The 17,997-nt window shown below is 52.4% G+C and overlaps 4 protein-coding genes across 4 annotated transcripts; 2 read left to right on the forward strand and 2 right to left on the reverse strand.

Moving 5' to 3' along the window:
- Positions 1-394: 394 nt before the first annotated feature.
- NEUTE1DRAFT_60714 (uncharacterized protein) lies at positions 395-3,695 on the reverse strand (the record flags this gene model as incomplete). Its single annotated transcript, XM_009851310.1, has 6 exons — positions 395-1,280; positions 1,338-2,387; positions 2,445-3,091; positions 3,218-3,303; positions 3,376-3,468; positions 3,533-3,695. 6 exons carry the CDS (start codon positions 3,584-3,586, stop codon positions 553-555), a joined length of 2,658 nt encoding a protein of 885 aa, XP_009849612.1.
- Positions 3,696-3,989: 294 nt separating this feature from the next.
- On the forward strand, positions 3,990-6,017 carry NEUTE1DRAFT_38010 (uncharacterized protein; the record flags this gene model as incomplete). The annotated part of the gene is made up of 5 exons (XM_009850428.1): positions 3,990-4,026; positions 4,387-4,425; positions 4,796-4,820; positions 4,872-5,925; positions 5,985-6,017. Coding segments are annotated over 5 exons (1,188 nt in total), but the record flags the coding sequence as incomplete, so codon positions are not given.
- A 1,950-nt stretch (positions 6,018-7,967) lies between these two features.
- Positions 7,968-10,874, forward strand: NEUTE1DRAFT_128781 (uncharacterized protein; the record flags this gene model as incomplete). Its single annotated transcript, XM_009851311.1, has 2 exons — positions 7,968-8,125; positions 8,693-10,874. The coding sequence occupies 2 exons, from the start codon at positions 7,968-7,970 to the stop codon at positions 10,872-10,874; spliced, it is 2,340 nt and encodes a 779-aa protein (XP_009849613.1).
- Positions 10,875-12,270: 1,396 nt separating this feature from the next.
- On the reverse strand, positions 12,271-16,115 carry NEUTE1DRAFT_145403 (uncharacterized protein; the record flags this gene model as incomplete). The annotated part of the gene is made up of 3 exons (XM_009851312.1): positions 12,271-13,647; positions 13,707-14,114; positions 14,568-16,115. 3 exons carry the CDS (start codon positions 16,113-16,115, stop codon positions 12,508-12,510), a joined length of 3,096 nt encoding a protein of 1,031 aa, XP_009849614.1.
- Between the last annotated feature and the right edge of the window lie 1,882 nt (positions 16,116-17,997).

Below are 17,997 nucleotides of genomic sequence, written 5' to 3' on the forward strand. Positions count from 1 at the left end.
CCCCGGCCCCCTTATTTATTAAGCATCTCGCCATGGCTTTAGTCACCTAGCTTTTCTTTGCTCTCGTTGACAAATGACAACCGCCAATTGTAACGATGACGGTGGGCACGTAGATCGTCATCATCAAAGAGGTAGAATGAAAGATTTTCCAAACTGGCCTTACCACCAGACAACCAGATGCGAAAATAAACAATAAACCGCCCATAGTATCTAAACTTGATTAATCGTGAGTGGTATTTTTTTTTTGGAGCATGATGGTAACAACTATGACAAAAAGAAATGAAAAAAATGGGTAAGGTAGGTAATTAATGAAGTGCCATGCAAAAAATAAGGATGACAGGCCAACATCGTACCTTAGGACGTTAGTTCAAAACCAACCATAACAAAACAAATAAAAAAGTACGATGATATCCATTACATGGAGAGATAGATTGCGGACAAGATTAGATAGCCACTTTTTACCCTTTCATATGGCTTTTCGTCACATGGCTACACAGATGACCACAGTCTCTCCGTCCCAATTTTCTTCTCCTCTTATCCCCCTATTCACTTTCACTTGGCCTCATATTTCCCGCCGATCAACTTTCTCGACAGAGGAACCTCAGCCCACGTCCTGCCGTCCTTACCCAGCGGAGGTGAAATCGGTCCCTTGTCATCCGCAAATGGATCCTCTTCCTCCGACTGTTCTTCCGCCTTTTCCTTGCCCTTGCCTTCCACGAGCCTCGATACCGAAATGCCGCTACCCACTTCGCCTGCCGGAGGAGCTGTGTATTCCCACCTGACCTCAATGTGCCCAGGCTGTGGTTCACCGTTTTGCTCGCCAATTACCCGGCAGATGATCTTGGCCCAGTCATCCGTCAGTGTCAACTCGGGAATTCTCCAGTACACAAGATGCTTCTCCTTCAGGTGGGTGCCGGAAGGCTTGGTCTGGACACCACTTGCGCGGGCACCCTCGTAAGTCGCGACAAAGGTCACGTTGTGCAGGACGATAGGGCGCTGCAACGTCACAGAGGGGTTGACGCGGTACTGAAGCAAAAGACCAAGCTTATCTCCCTGGGGTTTCCAAACGGGGTTGATGCTGATCGGGCAGTGAGAGGACACGAGGGCGGTATCGTTCTCGGCGTGGACTCGGTAGGTAAAAGCGGGAGTGGATACAGTCGTGAGGTGTGAGGTGTTAATGGTGAACTCATCCGGGGAAGTGGCGTCGCTAGTAACAAAGAGGCGATTGGGTCCAATAGACTCAAGGCGAGCAAAGTTGTTGAGACGTATTATTTGATTATCTGCAGTTACCGTTAGCCAAACTGGACAGCTTTCATGACGTGTCACATGATACATACCGGTCTGGAGGTTATGAGGGTCGGACTTGTATGAGAGAGCGATTTCACCAGTAACTTTAACGGACTTGGCCTCTCCATCCTGGAAAAGAGCGGAGACGGTTTCAATAATGGACGAGTGTAGGCCTGGTCCAAAATCAGGTCCGTGGATGTCCTGATGCTTCAGATGTGCAATGCCACCGTAAGCTGAGCCCGCTCCATATGACGTTCCAGACCGAATAGACTGATTATCGGAAGCATGCGAGGCACGGCTTGGCTCTGAGCCCAGAGTTATCGGTGGTGTAGACCTAATAATGGATGAAGCTGTAGCTGGCAGGGATGGTGATGAGGGGAAAGGATTTTCGGGGTGATCCGGTACTGGCATAGCAGGTATGTACATGGTGTGACGCACATCTCTCCTGCCTCTAACAGTTCCTGCCTTGCGATTCGGGAGTCCCATAGCCGTGAGTGTATGGGCGACGTTCGACAGGGCCGCTTGCTTCGCATCTTGGTCCTCTTCCGCAATGGGTTCGTTCTGGATGTTGAGCTTGAACAAGTGATCAGGCTCTTCAGCGGCCGCCTCCTTTTGGGCCTCGGCGATGGGGTCGTGGGAATACTGAGGAATGGTATAACCCTCGGCATCCTTCGCAGGCTCCTCTTGAGGTTCTGACTGCTGGGTAGAGGCGGGAGGTGCCGAGGGAGCGGCATCGAAAATATTCTCAGCTGTACCATTGGTGAGGTTGTTGGGAGTCGGTCGTGGCTGGCTAGACTCGGCCTGTCCATCCCCAGAGTTGAATCCATTTGTACCGCCATGCAAGAAATCATTAATGTTGTCCCTCTTCACCCGCTCATCTGAGGTGGAGGGTCTTTCGGCCATGGACGACAGCCTGTGAGGATGGGACTCTGCCAGATTGTGAGAAGACCCCCCTGGAGATAATGTCTGACCATGACTACTACCAAGGCCGCGAGTGAAGGCGCCAAGGGCCTTGGGGGGGCCCAACTGTCCGAATCCCCCATGAATGCTCTGCCTTCGACGTCCTAGCATTGTTCCAATACGGCTGCGTAGCTTCGAATCTATTTCAATTGGTTAGTAGGCCGATAGCGCATCCCCATGAAAAACGCCACACATACCTGACTGATCTCTAAAGCCGGAGTGTTGACTCATGCCGTCATCGTCGTGCAATGGAGTGCCCGGAGGGGGTCCCACGGGCGGGCTCCCTCCGCCAGCAGAGCTCGATTGTCTAGCCGTGGTCGTCCTCCTTTCAAACTTGGGCCTTCCAGCCGTAACCTTGGAGACGAAGTTGTGGATTTCCAGGCCAGTGTTAATCTCGAGCATCGTGTTCAACACCTCCTCCGCTGCCGCCTGGGTCCGAGTGGCTTGGTCGACTTCGTGGGTCTGCAGCTGAGTCAAGACATCGCGTAGGTGGTTGGTCCTTTGTTCGTCTAGAGCCTGGAGGGTTTCGAAGATAAACGGCGCCTGCGATTCCCATTGTTGCGAGGCAGCTTCCAGTCTCGATGCGGCCGCGTCCACTTTTTGGCTCCTGGCCTTCCCACCCTTCTTGGAAAGCTTTTCGGACTTTTCGGCAGCATCGTCGAGCTCTTTTGCCATTGTTTGAAGGTTGGCATTGATGGTGTTGATGTTCTGCATCTCCTTGCGGGACTGGAAGCTGCGAAGGGGTTGTTCGACATCCTTATCGATGCGCTGGGCGTATAGCTGGTGAGAAGCCGCAATTCCATCGGTCGACGAGAGGATCTTGTCCCATGGTGCTTGAAAGACACTATTCAATGGACATTGTCAGTGCTCTGTATTAGGAAGCGAGGGCGGGATTGAAGTCGGAATCGGAATCGGAATCGCAATTCTGAGGGGGAAGAGGAGTGAGAGAGCGGGGAGTGGTGCGACGAACCCTAGCTCAGATGCGGCATTGGGAACCTTGAAGAGAAGCAACTTGCGCAAGCCGGCAACATATTGCTCCTCAACTCTCCTGCGTTCCTGTGGTTTGTTTCTTCAGTTTCGTTGTCCTATCGGTGGCGGATTGTTCTCGGGCGGTCGGCGCATTCGTACCTGAAGCCAGTCCGCAATTTCCTGGTTGACTTTTGCGATCCGCTTGACCCGGTCCGAGAATATTTGTACTGCTTGGTTGGGCTGGAGGCTGGCCTAGAGCAGAGTCAATGGTTAAAATTGCTTTTCCAAGAACTCGGGAGAGAAACACCAGGCTTACCAGCATCGCCGGATACTCTGCTCTCGAAAGGTCGTCCATGGTGGGCGTAGTCATGCGATGAGCTGCGCAATTAAAGAAGTCGCTCGGACTGGTGAGGGGAGGGGGGCAACGGCACAGGTCAAACCAACAACAGCAAGAACGACATTAAGACAAGACGCCGAAGAGGGCGCAAAAGAGGAGGGAATTAATGATTTGTACAGGTAAAAGTAAGGTAGGTAAGAAAATGGAAAGGAGATGTGTAGAGCGCCAACCTGGAACTAAAAGAAAAGCCGGGTCTGGCGTAATCCAATTTGCGCGAGATGTAATGTTAAAGTTGTAAGGTTGAGTTGGAGTTCTAGCGGGTAGGTTACCTAGTTGGTTAGGTAAGGCGTCAGTCAGGGTGCGGATTCGAGGTACTGTAAGGTACCGACGCTTACATGGAACATACGGGCATGGCAGGGCAGCAAAGCAACATGAGGTGGATTGGAAGTGTGAGGACTGTGCAAGCCCGGCAGGTGGGCGTTCCGAGGCCATCCTGTAATCCGTGCATCCAGCGCTCGTTCGTACTTGGGTAATTACCACTGTCCAGGCACCTCGTTCCAGTCCTCTTGGGTCGAGTTCCGAGCCCTGGGCTGGCACCGGCGGCAGGTCCAGTGCTGGGACAGCGTGGGTACGTAGGCACGAAAACGCACCAGCCGCCCCGAGCTGCAGGGCATTCTGCATCGCTTCCCTTCCTGATGTCACGGGTTGGAGCCTGCGCAGTTGTGGAGATTTTTCTCATTTGATGGAGCCTCGATGGAACGTGCACAATTCCCCATCAGCTGTCGGCAAGTGCTTGGCGGGCTGAGTGAGCCAATCAGCATGAGACGTTACAGCCCAATTCCGGGCCGAGCAACCTGAGCTGAGAGTCGTCGGTACGTACCTTTTTCTTGACGTAACTAACCCCTGAGTCCGGCGTGTGTCCAATGCAATTGCTTACTCAATCGTGCGTACCTCCACCAAAATCGAAATGCCAAACACTTTCACCTGACGCCAAGTCCAACCCCAGATTCGAGAATCGATGATCCTTTGATGTTTCAATTGGTTCCTGTCTTCGAAAGCCATCATCTTTTTCTCACTCAGTGTCGTAGATCTCAGCTGTGCGTTCAAAGTTAACCGAGAACAAAAACGTGGACACATCGTGCACTCCTCTTTTTGGGTAGGGTGACTGGAAATATTTCAACATGTCCCATTCTCCTCCCGAGAGTCCCGGGATGACCTGGAAACAAAGCCTGACGGCCTCAGAACGATATGACAGTATCCAGAAACTGTAAGTCGCTCTTTGCACATCACCTGACACATATGCTTATCAATTAACAAGACAGCAGTTTGTGGCCGCGGCAGGGCTGAGTGAAAACGCCTTTGTCCTGGAGAAAAACGCCTATGAATCTGCGCGCACCAGGGAGGAGTATGATGAGTTTTGCAACCAGTCCCCTTTTGGATCTTCTGAGGCAGATCAGGCCGCAACGGCTGTTTCTAACGAACAGGATGAAGATGGGAACGCCGAAGTGGATCCTGGAGTTACCATTGGTGACTATCAAAACTGCTACTACATCACGAGCGGCGTGACTGCCGATGTCTACAGAGCCGGCGACAGGGCGCTCAAGGTCATCGTTGAGACTAGAAACATTGAGCCTCACAATCCAACACGAGAGGCAAAGCTCCTGGGCCTCTTAAGCAAGCCATGCATCCCTTTGCTCGACACCTTTCGAGACTACGAACAGCGTCTGGTCTTAGTCTTTCCATACATGCCGCTGACTCTTGAGAGCCTCCGGGAGCGGGCGCCCCTCACAGACAGCCAAATCCGCATCATTTTCAGGGATGTCCTTACTGCTTTGGCCTCTTTACATAGCCAGGGAATCATCCACCGCGATGTCAAGCCTTCGGCTATTCTCCTTGAATCCCCCACAGGGCCAGCCTACCTTTCCGACTTTGGAGCCTCCTGGCATCCGACCCTGTCAGCAGCCACGGAGCCCGCAGACAACAAGATCTTGGATATTGGTACCGGCCCCTACCGAGCCCCCGAAGTCTTGTTCGGGAATCACTCGTATGGGCCTCCTGTCGACATGTGGGGAGCAGGCGTGATGCTTGCCGAGTGCTGCAGAAGAGGGGCGAACAAGCACCTATTCGAGTCCCGAGCTGTGCATGAGGACGGGAATCAACTGGGTCTCATTCTTAGCATATTCAAGACCATTGGGTCACCTACGAGGGAGAGCTGGCCCGAGGCCTTGAGCTTTAGGACGCCTCCCTTTGACATCTACCGCGAGTTCGAATGTCGCTCATGGGACAAAATTCTTCCGGATGTAACTGAGGATTGGAGGGAACTGATAAGTGGCCTCGTGAAGTATGATAGCGGGAGAAGTACGGCTGATCAGGTATGTGACCTATCTCCGGTATCAAAACGACCCTTTGCTAACGGGTGCACGTGAGTTAGGCACTCCGATACCGCTGTATGGATGAAGTATGATGATGATTTGTTGACAAACAAGTTGATGGACGCGGTGGGTGGTGTTACCTCTTTCTCCAAGGGCGTAGGGTGAGTAGGATGGAAATAGAGGAGTTTGTTCTGGATGGAGCTCGTGACTTTGTCTTGAGAATCGGGTGAAAGCCTTTCGATGTACTCTTTCTTTGTGTTGAACTCCGACTCAGTCGAGTCAAGAAGATTACTTAATGGTTGTATGCGCTGTAGCCCAGAGCCAAACTTGACCCGTACCGCAACCCGGGCAGGCTTGATGAACTCCGTCTCCAAAACCAGAACTTAAATGTGGGCCGACGGCGACGAAAGATACGGCAGAGAGCATTCTGGACGAGTTTGCAACGAAGAAACAATTTCCCAAGAAAATCGAAATCATCCTCAATTATCGATCGAAATAAGCAACAGGTGAGCAGAGCACAAAAAGAAAAGATACTGGAACGGGAAAAAGAAAGCATCTGGCACCTCTCAAAATGTTGGACAGTGTAAAGAAGTGGAATCCGGACGGGTCCGTGCGCGTGATGTTGGATGAGCGCTCTGCCGCTGTGGGCTGCTGTGAGCTACGAGCTCACCCCTGCAAGCGGCGTCCACAATTCGACGCAGGTACAGAACTGGTGGGAAGTAACGTTCATCCAAACAAATTGCGGGTGAAGCGGGGATGTTCGACGTTTATCGTGGTTGACCATCCAACCTAAGTTGTGAAACATGGAACATTCCCTTCATCTTCCATCCTGCCGTTTGTTGACAAAACTTGGAAGAGCAATCTACCGTCAAGTTATTCTTCCAACGCCGAGGAAGAGGCGAACAGACAGAAGAATACCTTCCGCCGATTGCAACCTCGACAATGACGACAAACAGAAAACCTACAAGACCGCGGATGTGGTGAAGTGACGTTTCGCGAGGGGCCAGGAATCAAGAAACTAGCCCGCTGTAGGGCAGTCAGCAAGATGAGCAGGGGAAATACCAGGTTTGTTTACAGGAACAGTATGGGGTAACAGGGCTGCTACCTAGTTATGGATGGTTCCATTGCTGGGGTTCGGTGCTGGGCGTTGATCAACCGCCGTCTGGTCACCCAATTCACCTCACATCTTGGGATGGGAGCTCGGGAGTTTCAACGGTCCTGAATAATCTTATATCATGCAGGATGGATCATAGAGAAGTATCGAATTCGAAGGAATTTGAAAAAGCGACCAAGACTAAGTTTGTAGGTGGTTCCTCAATCTTCCGCTGCTTCTTCCTTTTACATCGTGCCTTTCTCCCTTCCTTCGCACAATTTTCGCATCGTCCATTCCAATCTTCTGGTACCGCTTCCTTTCAACCAATCACGAGCGACCCCAGGTTGTTTCAACTTCACCCATCAACGACAGCCAACGGCTCAGCATCCCAAACAGAATCTCGCAACGCGTTACGCCAGTCCTTACTTTGGGATTGGACATAGCATCAGACCTGGGGGCCGTCTGGGGGTGAGCGACTAGCCATACATACGGACAGGTACGACGGTTCAGCAAAAAGTTTATTTCCCCCCCGGGTTCACAAAGCACCAGACACGGTCGACTTGTTCTCCGGGTCGCGGGAAACGGCCACGCTTAAATACTGCCGGCCACCTCTCGCATCCTGACGATTCGTTCAATCCCAAGACCTTTTCGTTCCAGGCCTCTCTAGACTGAAACGCATCCCTGCTGGCCGGGTTGGCAGACACTCGCTCAGATATTTTGAGTTCGGAATTCTTGGTCCCGACTCTGGCCTTCTTCTTCACAATATTTAATATCTAATACCATACCCGAAGCATTCGACCAAGCTAGAAAACGCCCGTCTCGGCTCTCGAGGTTGTTTATGCTCCAACCCGTGCCCGGCGCTTGACGATCTTGCAACCTACCCAGCATAAGCGCAGAAGATCGTGGACTAGGAAGACAACAGGATATCAACTTGGGTTAAAACCTGAAAATGCCCGCCCAAACCAAGCTCGCTCCTCTCAGGCGTGCCGCTCCCACCAGGTTCGAGTTCCTCGACGACGACAGCGACAGCAAGAACGACATTGACCAACCTCTGTCTGCATCTCATGCGGCTACGGGCCTGGGCATAAGTGCTAGAGTATCCGGACAGTAAGCATTTGTTTTCCATTTCCCCATTCCGTGTCTCAATGGCACATTCATTCCTTTGTCCATCGTGTTTCACGGGGCAGGAATTCTCCCAGCATTTTGTTGTCTGGTTGTCGGGATTTAGCTGGACAAGCGGAACCGGTGCCCTTGACACAAGCTGCAGGGCGGGTTTCTTTACTAGTCCCATACGCTAGTTGTCTCTAAGTGGTGGATTACACGCCTGAGTTGGACAGCTTCCATCAGCCTCCGTTGGCTGCTCGTGTTCGCTGTGCCACGGTTGACAGGATGCTGCGCGCCTGTAAAACAAACACATGCCACTACCACGCCCCTTCCGTTGCTATGCATCATTTATCTACAACCTCGTCCCACCTTGCCTGTTCGAGCGACATCAAGCGATGCGTAATCAAGAATACCTCGAGAAGAACAGTTGCTCTCCCAGATCTCTTTCATCTTCTTATCCCTTCAGCAAAGCTTAGGTTCCTTAGTCGATAAGCGAATAACCGCCCACTCAATTGGGCGCTGTGACTGTTACAATCGCGGTAAAACTGACCACTCTTCGCCGACTTGTAGCAAGACCGTCCCGGTGCAACCCCCGCCCAGAAACCCGCGACGTCTCACAGCCGTTCAGCAAAAGCAGACCTACCGACCCTACCGACCCACCTCATCAATCTACTCGGAAACTTCTCCGCCTCTTGCACCCCACGACCCCAAGCAACCTAGCACGCTGGCGTCCCATTACTTTCAACGCTATCGAGGGGGCGAGGAGATATCGCCCCCCAGCTCGCCAGAGCCGAGCTATACTCAGCCCCACCATCGGCCTCCCATCCTTCCACCGGGCGATGTCTCCCCGATCGAGGAAGAATATGAGGAGACGGCGCAAGGAGCTTCCGAACCTCAGCCCTATGGGAGGACCCAACATCCACACTACCAGGGTCCGGGTTCCCACTCACCTCCATCGAAGCACAATGCTGCGGCCAGCATCAACGTGATGCGCCGTGGCCAGCGCAGACTTTCGGACGCGGCCCTTCGCAATACTCATGTGAATCGTGCACCCCCATCCCGACAACCCCGGGCCCCGGGACCGTGTTTACCTTTGTTTGATCCGGTAACCGGCGAACATCTGGACAGCGCGCATGGCCGTCCGCTGAACAGGCCTCCGCCGGGTGCTCCCCATGGCCCAGATCCGAGATTCGCTCGCCAGCTGCCGCCGCCACCGCCGCCGCCGTTTGCAGGGCCACAGCCGAAAATGGCTTCTACCGGGGATAGAATGATGAGGATGGCGAGCGCGAGCCCACGAGAAAGCGGGCCAGACCCGGCAGCCGGAGCTTTCGCGGCCAATCGTCCTGGTTGGCGTGGACCAAGCGGTCGAACAGCTATCGTTGATCCCGTCCGTGGTAATCCTAAGGTCCCCCCACTGAGGATACCCGATCGCGATGGTAGACGGGTTGTGTCGCAAGATTCCGGACCTAGTCAAAGACCCGAGTTGTCTCTGGGTATTCCCAGACGGAATCAAATGTCCCCGCCAGCTCGTGCTGGTGCACCGATGGGGTTTGCGCCACGGGACCCCGGCCAGAGAGTCATATCCTCGTCTCAGGTTCACCCGCAGTCTGCGACGACACCGCGACCGGTGAGAAGTCCAATCTATCCGAGTCCACCGTATTCTGCGATTACCTCACGAGGAGATGCACCGTTCGTAGCAGCCCAGCAGCTCAAACGTGACGGTATGGGTCCTCCCCTTCCGATGGCGTTCACCCCTGTTTCACCAACAAACACTTCTCCTGTGAACTCCAGCCCACAGAGCTCACAGCCGAATTCGGTTCAGAGGAAGCCCACCTCATCTTACGCCAACCATCAATCCCAGGACTCTTTCTCTTCAGTTTACTCCCAGCAGCAACCTGAGGTGCCGATACCGAAGCAACAGCCTCCTACCCCCCAACCCGTGGCTGCCAACCCGCTTCCAGCCGATGAACCTTGTATAAAACCCCCTTCGCGTTTCAGCGTGACAACGTATGCGACCAGCATATCCACCATAACCCACGCCCCACGCGAGTCCCTGGATGATTTCCATGACAATAGCGATTACCAGCCCTCAGTATCCAGCATTTCGCAGCGGCGTCGTTCAGAGAGCCCCAAGGACGAAGAGCCGGTACAATCCATCATGAACAGGAGCAGACCCAAACTCGAAGGCTTCGACTACAAGAAAAACCAAGTCCCCATCGTCGTCTCCCTCCAAGACCAAATCGTCTCCCCCTACGAGAGTGTCATCGACCGCGAATCTCCCGCTGCCCGCGACCGTCGAGTCGGTATCGCAAATGGATCCAAACCTACTCCCAGGCGCGTCTCCGCCACCCCCTCTGACATTAACAAATCCCTCCCTCCGGCTCCTCCTGAACTCGAAGCTTTGTCCCTCCACGACGGCAAGCCTTCCAGTCCTAAAGACCTCACCGCCTCCGAGCGTGTAGCACTCTACGACGCTCAAATCCAAGCCCTCGGCAACCGTCGCATCAACATCACCCGCTCCATCAAGCAGATGACGGAGCTAATGCCGACGGACAACATTCTGAACAGCGAGGCAGTCCGCCGCAAGCGCGAAATAGAAAAACAAAAAGTCGAAGGCCTGAAAACTGAGCTGGCGGAGGTGCAGAGGGAGATGTACGAGCTGGGACTGAAGTTGCATCGGGCGTATAAGAGGCAAGAGAAGGAGGCGACTTTTGAGCCTACCACGCTGTGGGTGAGGAGGGTTACTGGGTGAGGGGTGAGGGGTAAGGGCTGAGAGGTTTGTTAAGGAGGGAGTTGGTGGGCGAGATGGCGATTGACTTCCTTTTCGTCAGTTATGTTTGAACGAACATGTGACAAGTTCTTTTTCCTATGTCTTGGGGGGATGGTCCTCTTTTTCTTTACGAAGAGCATGCATGCTACAAGCGAGCGGGTAGTGCCGCGGTGCAGTTCAAGTGGAGTTTAGGCATGAGCTGTGGGGTTTTCTTATGCTCTTTTCGCGATACATATAATGACGACCAAGTAAAGTTTTCGTATTTGTATCTGTATGGATGACATCTTGGGGCAGTTAGTGGGATAGTTCCAACGGCAGATGGAAGGAAATAATGGATTCACCAACTGCATACCATTTGGTCTTCCATACAATGTGTGAAATGGAGTACAGTTGAGAATGATTATCGTATACATTGCATAGTCAATTGCACAATAACATGGACATGAACAGAAAGTCCCAACTCAACTCAGTACCAAGAATCCACCGCGAACTATCGGACGGTTTGAGGGGAAAGCCGGGACAAACTAAAAAGAGGTACAAACTTGTGAGAATTAAGAAGAAAGAGATGAGAACCCCCATCGCCCTTTTTTGTCGCTCCACTACACCAAAAAAGTCAAAAAAAAAAACATACAACACCTGGGATTCGCTGGTCGTCACCGACCCAACTACTAGTCAGGCGATTGGTAGCTTATCTATGGGAGAGCGGACGGGATCCCGAGTTTTCTACCATCTATGATCGTATGTACTTGATTGGTAGGTAAGTTGCGTCTATTAGGACAAGATCAGAATCGTAATGGTGGACATATAGCTGAACCATTATTACGTTGCGAGTTCCCAGAGAGCCACCACGCAACTGTAAGCTCGCTGATGGGTTTCCATTTCTCTCTGTCTATGTGAATAGACGGGGTATCTATGGGATATGAACCCTTGGATTCTAACTAAACCGTCGTTCTTGAGCAACTTTTGTAAGCATAACGCAATGATGATTGATATGGGATGCTATAGCTTATAAGCCACAACTTTTCGGTTTTCCTCAATGGCTGGATGCCTTGATTATCTGTCCACTTCTCCTTTCTCTACGGCCTCAATAAGAGAAACGGCTTCAACGTGCGTATATACCTATTTAGGTATGGCCAGATAATTTCTCACTCGGGGTAAATGACATCCCACACGGCGCAAAAACTCCCTTTTTTTTCTGTCGCCCCTATAAAATTCCAGTTCTCGCCATGCAATGATAATAACGATAACCATGTGATATGATATGCAGTGGGAAAAAAAGGAAAAGGAAAAGAAAAGCACACTGAAGCCAGACTGGGATACTGATTTGATAATGGTTGGATGATGTCAACGAGGAAAACGGAAAGGGGCATTGGTATAGCATATGAGTATGTGACCATTGAGAGGGTGCAATAACGCGACCCTTTTCTTTTCCTTTCATGCAACACAGCGATAATGATGGAAGAGCAATGGACACCTTTTCCATCAAAACATGCCGACCATTCCCCCCCACGAACGCGCTCGCCGTAATTTTACCCTTCAATCTGGCCACCTTGACCTGCGTCTCCGACCTGATCGTTGTGCCCGTCTTTGCGAATGCCGAGTACTTATAACTCTCCTATGCGTTTCTCGTCGCTAGCGTCTGCCTAACATGCGCCGGTAGTGTCGATGGGATATCCTCGTCGTCTGAAGAGTCCGAATCGTCGTCATCGTCGTCGTTATGGTTACTGTTGTGGTTGTTCTGCAGTGGTCTGGAGGCCGGCCCGCTTCCCAGCTGTTCATCGACATCCATCTCGTCATTTGCCGTGCTGGACCTCCCTGAACCTGACCCGCTATCTTCTTCATCCTCTGACTGGCCGTCGCTACTAGCAGTCTGATGACCCGAAATAGGTGATGGGCGGGTGGGATCATGAGTTTCAGCTGTGGCCGCGACACCAGCGAGGCCACCGCCAATCTCAGATACGGAAAGTGTCGATTTAGTAGGCGTCTGGTAGGTCCCGCTTGCGTCCATCCGCCTTCTCTTAGCCTCATGCTCCTCCCATACGGCATTAGCACGCGGTGCATTAGCCGCAACCCAACCGCTACCGGCAGGACGAGGGGGAGCCGTGCCCGTGGAAGCAGAAGCAGAAACAGAAGCAGAAGCAGCAGCAGCAGCAGCTTGCTGGGCCGCGGCCTTTTGCTTCTTCCTGAGCTTCTCGAGACCCATTCGCTCCTCCTCTGCTTGGATTTCTGCTTTGGTTCGGCGTTGGCGAAGGCGGACTCCGTATTTCTTCCTAATCATCGATTGCTTGGTACCGAAGCTATTCCGGAGTCCCTCGATCTTAATCCGCCGCTCATTCTCGTCGGGTATCGCGTATGCTTCGGCAAATCTAGGTGCAAACTTCGCTTCTGCTTCCTTGAGGTCGGCGTCCATTGCCGCTAGTTGCTCCTCAGTTAAGTGGCCGTATGGGTCGGCTGCGTTAGGGGTTTTGGTTCCAGCGGGAGTTTCGGCAGAGGGTGTCGAGCCAGCCGAAGTCAGGTCGATCGTCCTAGTGACCGCTGGCGTTGCCTGTGCTATAGACGAAGGGACTGGAGCGGCGCGAGGAGGACGCCCGGGTCCTCGAGCTAAGGGTGGCCCAGTATGGAAGCAAGTTCGAGCGCGTTCGTGCGATTGGTGTTCATCACTTCTAGTGAACCCTTCGCCGCAATACTGGCATGAAAACTCGAAGCCCTTTACGCTCGCCGGGGGGCGTACAGTGCAGAGTCGGCGCGACGTGTGCTATATTAACCTGCGTTAACAACTTCTCCTGAGGGGATCTTGAGTATGGGGTCACTTACGTATTCGTAGGGAACTTGATGTGTGAAAACCCTGTAGCACCCCATACACTGCAAACGGCCGGGGTAGGTTGACTGGGGTGGAGGAGGAGGCCGAGCAGCCTGCGAAGTAGGCGTGACCCTCTCATGCTGCTCTTCCACAATGTCCGCAGGATTGTAACCAAGACGTTCAGCCTTGGCAAGGGCCGTGATCAAAGGTTTCGCCTCAATCGTTAGGAGTCGTGCGTTCAGGCACTTGTCCAGAAAGGCCTCGCTGGCCTTGTTGATGATGGCGTCGGCGATATCATCGAGATCAGCCGTCGAGAAATGGCTGATTAACTCGTGCTTTGACTCGAGAACCATCTTTTGCCCGAAGTCTCTAACTGCGCGCCGTGTAATAGATGGTACAGCGTGATGTATTGATGCGTTCAGCTAAAGATATGGTCAGATAAAAGGTCTTGAAAGTGAGCTACCTCTAGTAGTAGAGTAATGGAAGTGTAAAGGGGGAAATGAGGTCAAGTGATAGTAGTTTGAAGATATATAGAAGGTGTAACCTATAAGTAGGCGGATTATCTACGGAAGATGGGATGAGATGGTTACGGCGAACTTTGTGGAGATATCATGATCTCGACATCTTATTATGAGGTATCTTGTCCCAAGTTTCCCCAAGCTTGTGTATTCAATCCCACTTGCGTGCACTCCTACGTGACAAAGGTCGCTGTGTGCTGAGGCAGGGCTTAGAAGCATGTGATGTGGACATAACCTCTGAGATGTACTTCATCCACTTCTGACGTGGGTGGGATATGGTGAGGTAAACCCGATGTGATTGGATGCTTGGTGACTTGAAGATGTGAAGCCAAAGCAAGTAAAAGCATGTGGACTTACAATAAAAGCTTGGTGAAACTCGGTACCCAACATACACTTCTCCCAATTATCTCGAACAACGCGCCGAACGGCCTCGGGTGTGCTTTGTTGGATTGCATAGGTCAACCGCGTGCAATCGTCTGCGAATTTCTTGTTGAGGTGTGCGTGAGTTGTAGCTGGCGAAGGGAACCCAGAGCTAGAGATCGGCTCGGCCGGTGGCGGCAGCTGGCTCACGGGCCGCGACCTAGGCGGGTCCATGATGATAGGTCTTGAGATCAAGCCGTCGTTACGCGATGAATATGGGTGCTCGTATGGATGGTGCTGCTGTTGGGAAGGAGGAGGAGGAGGGTGGTGCAGAGGGGCCCCGACAGGATACGAATGCTGGTAATGATGCTGAGGATGCGCGGGCGGCGGGGCTTGATATTGGTATGGAGAGGCTTGAAGGTGATATTGATATGACTGTCGTGGGGAATGCGCAGGCGGTGGGAGTTGAGTCGCGGTCACCGGCGCCGGGGCGGGCTGGAGCGGGGGTTGCGTATGGTAAGTTTGAGGATGGGATCGAGACGGCGGGCAACGGTTGGGTTCGTGGTGCGATCTGGCTTGTGCTGGAGCAGGCTGGGCCGAAGATTGTGATTGTGCCTGGGCGGGAAGTTGTGACTGAGTTGCCGGTTGCGATGCGGGATGATGCTCGATGTGTTGCCGGGACAGTTCGTACTTCAATTGCGACGGCGGCGGCAATTGCGATGATGATGATGCTGATGCTGGATGCGCGGACTGAGCGTGGAGTCTTGCCGGGTGAGCGTGGCCACTGTCACTGTCGTAATGGATCGTTATGGGGTCTCTCCATCGAATGGGGTCCCTGAAGTTGGATCTAGCAGAGGCTGTAATCGTGGTACTCGGGATCGTCGTGGTCGCAGGGTCGGTCGCAGACAGAGTTGCGTTCGCAGGTGTCGAGGTTGAGGTCGAGGTCGCGGCAGAATTTGTCGCGTCTGGGGTAGGAATCGGCGACGGAGCGGGTACCTGAGACGGGTTCTGGGACTGCTGGGGCTGCCCATTTAGTGCAGACGGAGGCCCGTCAACCGTCACTCCCCGGGCTCCAGTGGTGGCGGTCGTTGGCTGCTCGCTGCTATGGAAGCTTCCACCTGGCGCCGCCGTGTCTACGCCACCGGGGACTGTCCCGTTTTTTGGGTATTGAGGGATGTTCGCTGTCACTGAAGATGTGGATAAACTGGAATTGGAGACAGAGCTGCTTGATGTCGCGGTTGAGGTTGTGGGTCCTGTACATGACGGCAGCCCCAGGTGCTGATGATCGGCCTTAGCAGTGGGACTCGGCGCGGCATTGGAGGTCGGGGGCTCGATCGCGGTTGCACTTGTCGATGAACCTGTGGTCGGGGCGGGCAATGGGATTCTGGGCGCGTCGGGTTGCGGTGGTGTGTCTGGAGCTACCGGCGCCGTTGGTCTTCTTGGTGGTGCTTGAGGCTCGTGGTGTGGTGACAACGGTGCAGCTGACTCCGGAAGCTGTTCCTGCAGCCGCCAATGCGGGACGTCTGGGGCTGTTGAGGTTGTCATGTTGACGCTGAATTCGACGCGGGGTCACAGGGGCTCAAAGCCAACCAGTCCGTGGGTTATCTTTCTTCTACTGGTTTCTGATTATCCAACAGATATATCACCAATGGATGGATATCCTTTTGCCTACAGGTAGTGTAGGTAGCCTGTGTTTCGCAGACGGAAAATTGTAGAGACCAAAGAGCTCCACGATGGGACGCGGGGTTGAAGGAGTTGACCTAGAGGTAGGTATGCCGGAGGTAGGTAGGTACTAGCTGCTGAACGGTCCGACCCGAGCTTTCCTAACCGGCCGTTTGTTTGGTATATTTTTGCCAAAACCCGGGTGTTGTAAAGTTGTTAGGTAATGATCAATTGCCGGGTCGCGAGTCTGTGTAGCCAAGCAATTCGTCAGTTTCCATCCATACCGAGGTCCGGTGCTGGATGGTAGCTATCTTTTCTTGTTGCCTTTTTTGTGCGTGTCCCGGGGATGGGTTGGATGTTTTAATAGTTCGAGAACCCACATGAGCCGCTACGAGGATTATCAGGCATTTAACTCAGACCCCTGTACGGAAAACTTCTACACAGTAATACCTGTACATGTCACAATGTTAAGTTGATATGAAGCCGCCTTTGAAACCCAACAAGATGACCTAGTGGCGGACATATATTCTCTGTGTATCTCTGCGTAGCCCATAACAATCTACCTGAGCATTGTGTATATAATGCACTGAAACCAGGACCTTTTCTCGTTGAGCTCTACATATGAGAGATACCCTGCGACTGTCGAGTTATACCGGAGGTCCACCCTTTGTTACCGTATAAAGTACAGCTCTGTTGATTACCTTCAAATTACCAAACGGGTTAGACTTCCGTGACTTCTAATTGCCGAACTTCAACCGTGGACAATCGAGGTCGGCTTATGTGAGTTAATGTATGAAGCTCATTTGCAGCAAATGATACCTGGTTGGTAGTAATTAATCATGATTCTCTAGTCTAGCAGAAACTTTTCCTCGCGCTCCCTTGTCCGTTCTCGAAGCATGTGATGTGCTTCCTTATCCTGTTCCAGCCCGTGTTTTCGGTGCAGTATTTAGGTCTGAACACAACCTTTCTTCGTATTTGGTTGTGCTGGTCTTTGATGCTGCCCGGTGTTCGTTTGTCTCCCATTGCCGTCGTGACTAACTATAATTCATGCGTTTGTAGACTCGAGTCGGCGGCACAGACCTCGACCAGAGCATTGGGACTTCTACCCCGAGCGTTATACCGTTCGCTAGTAACAAATTCTGTAATTTGCAGTCCTCGTTGCTATCAACACAGAGCTACACACCACGTAAAGCTTTCATTTTGGGTCACGTAGAAATTGGCAGGGGTTTGTCTGAGTCGATACAAATGTCACTATGCGCCTTGGCAGTCGTTTGTTATTTACAATAATGAAAAGACCCCAAATTGACATTCAACGCACTCGGAGGAGTCTGGAAAATGTGGTTCCCAAAAGGAAAATATATCGTTTGCTGACGTTGATGAGAAGAGCTACCACTACTGTCTGAGCCGCTTATAGCCTGTACTCCGCTATACTTGTGTGCAAGTGTTACTTGCCGTCGCTTCTTTTATCCATATTATTATTTCCATCCGAGAGTCAAGCCAGCAGTGTCCTTCGGATGGGTCAAAGTAATGCACATACAGTCCGATACTGTCTAATCGTTAGCTCGAAACCTAGGCACAACTTCCTTAAGCGCTTTCATACTGTGAAGATGCTTTTTCCGAAATTAAATAGACTGTATTGGATCTTGTTGCGGGATGCCTTTCCTCCAGTGCGTGGAAGGTTTGGGACGATTCGATAGAGATCCCGACCCGTCGGTGTACCAGAGTACCTCTGGGTACCAAGCTAACAAACGGGCAGACAAGCACT

This window comes from Neurospora tetrasperma (genome assembly GCF_000213175.1).
Source record: "Neurospora tetrasperma FGSC 2508 unplaced genomic scaffold NEUTE1scaffold_2, whole genome shotgun sequence".
NCBI classification, from domain to species: domain Eukaryota; kingdom Fungi; phylum Ascomycota; class Sordariomycetes; order Sordariales; family Sordariaceae; genus Neurospora; species Neurospora tetrasperma.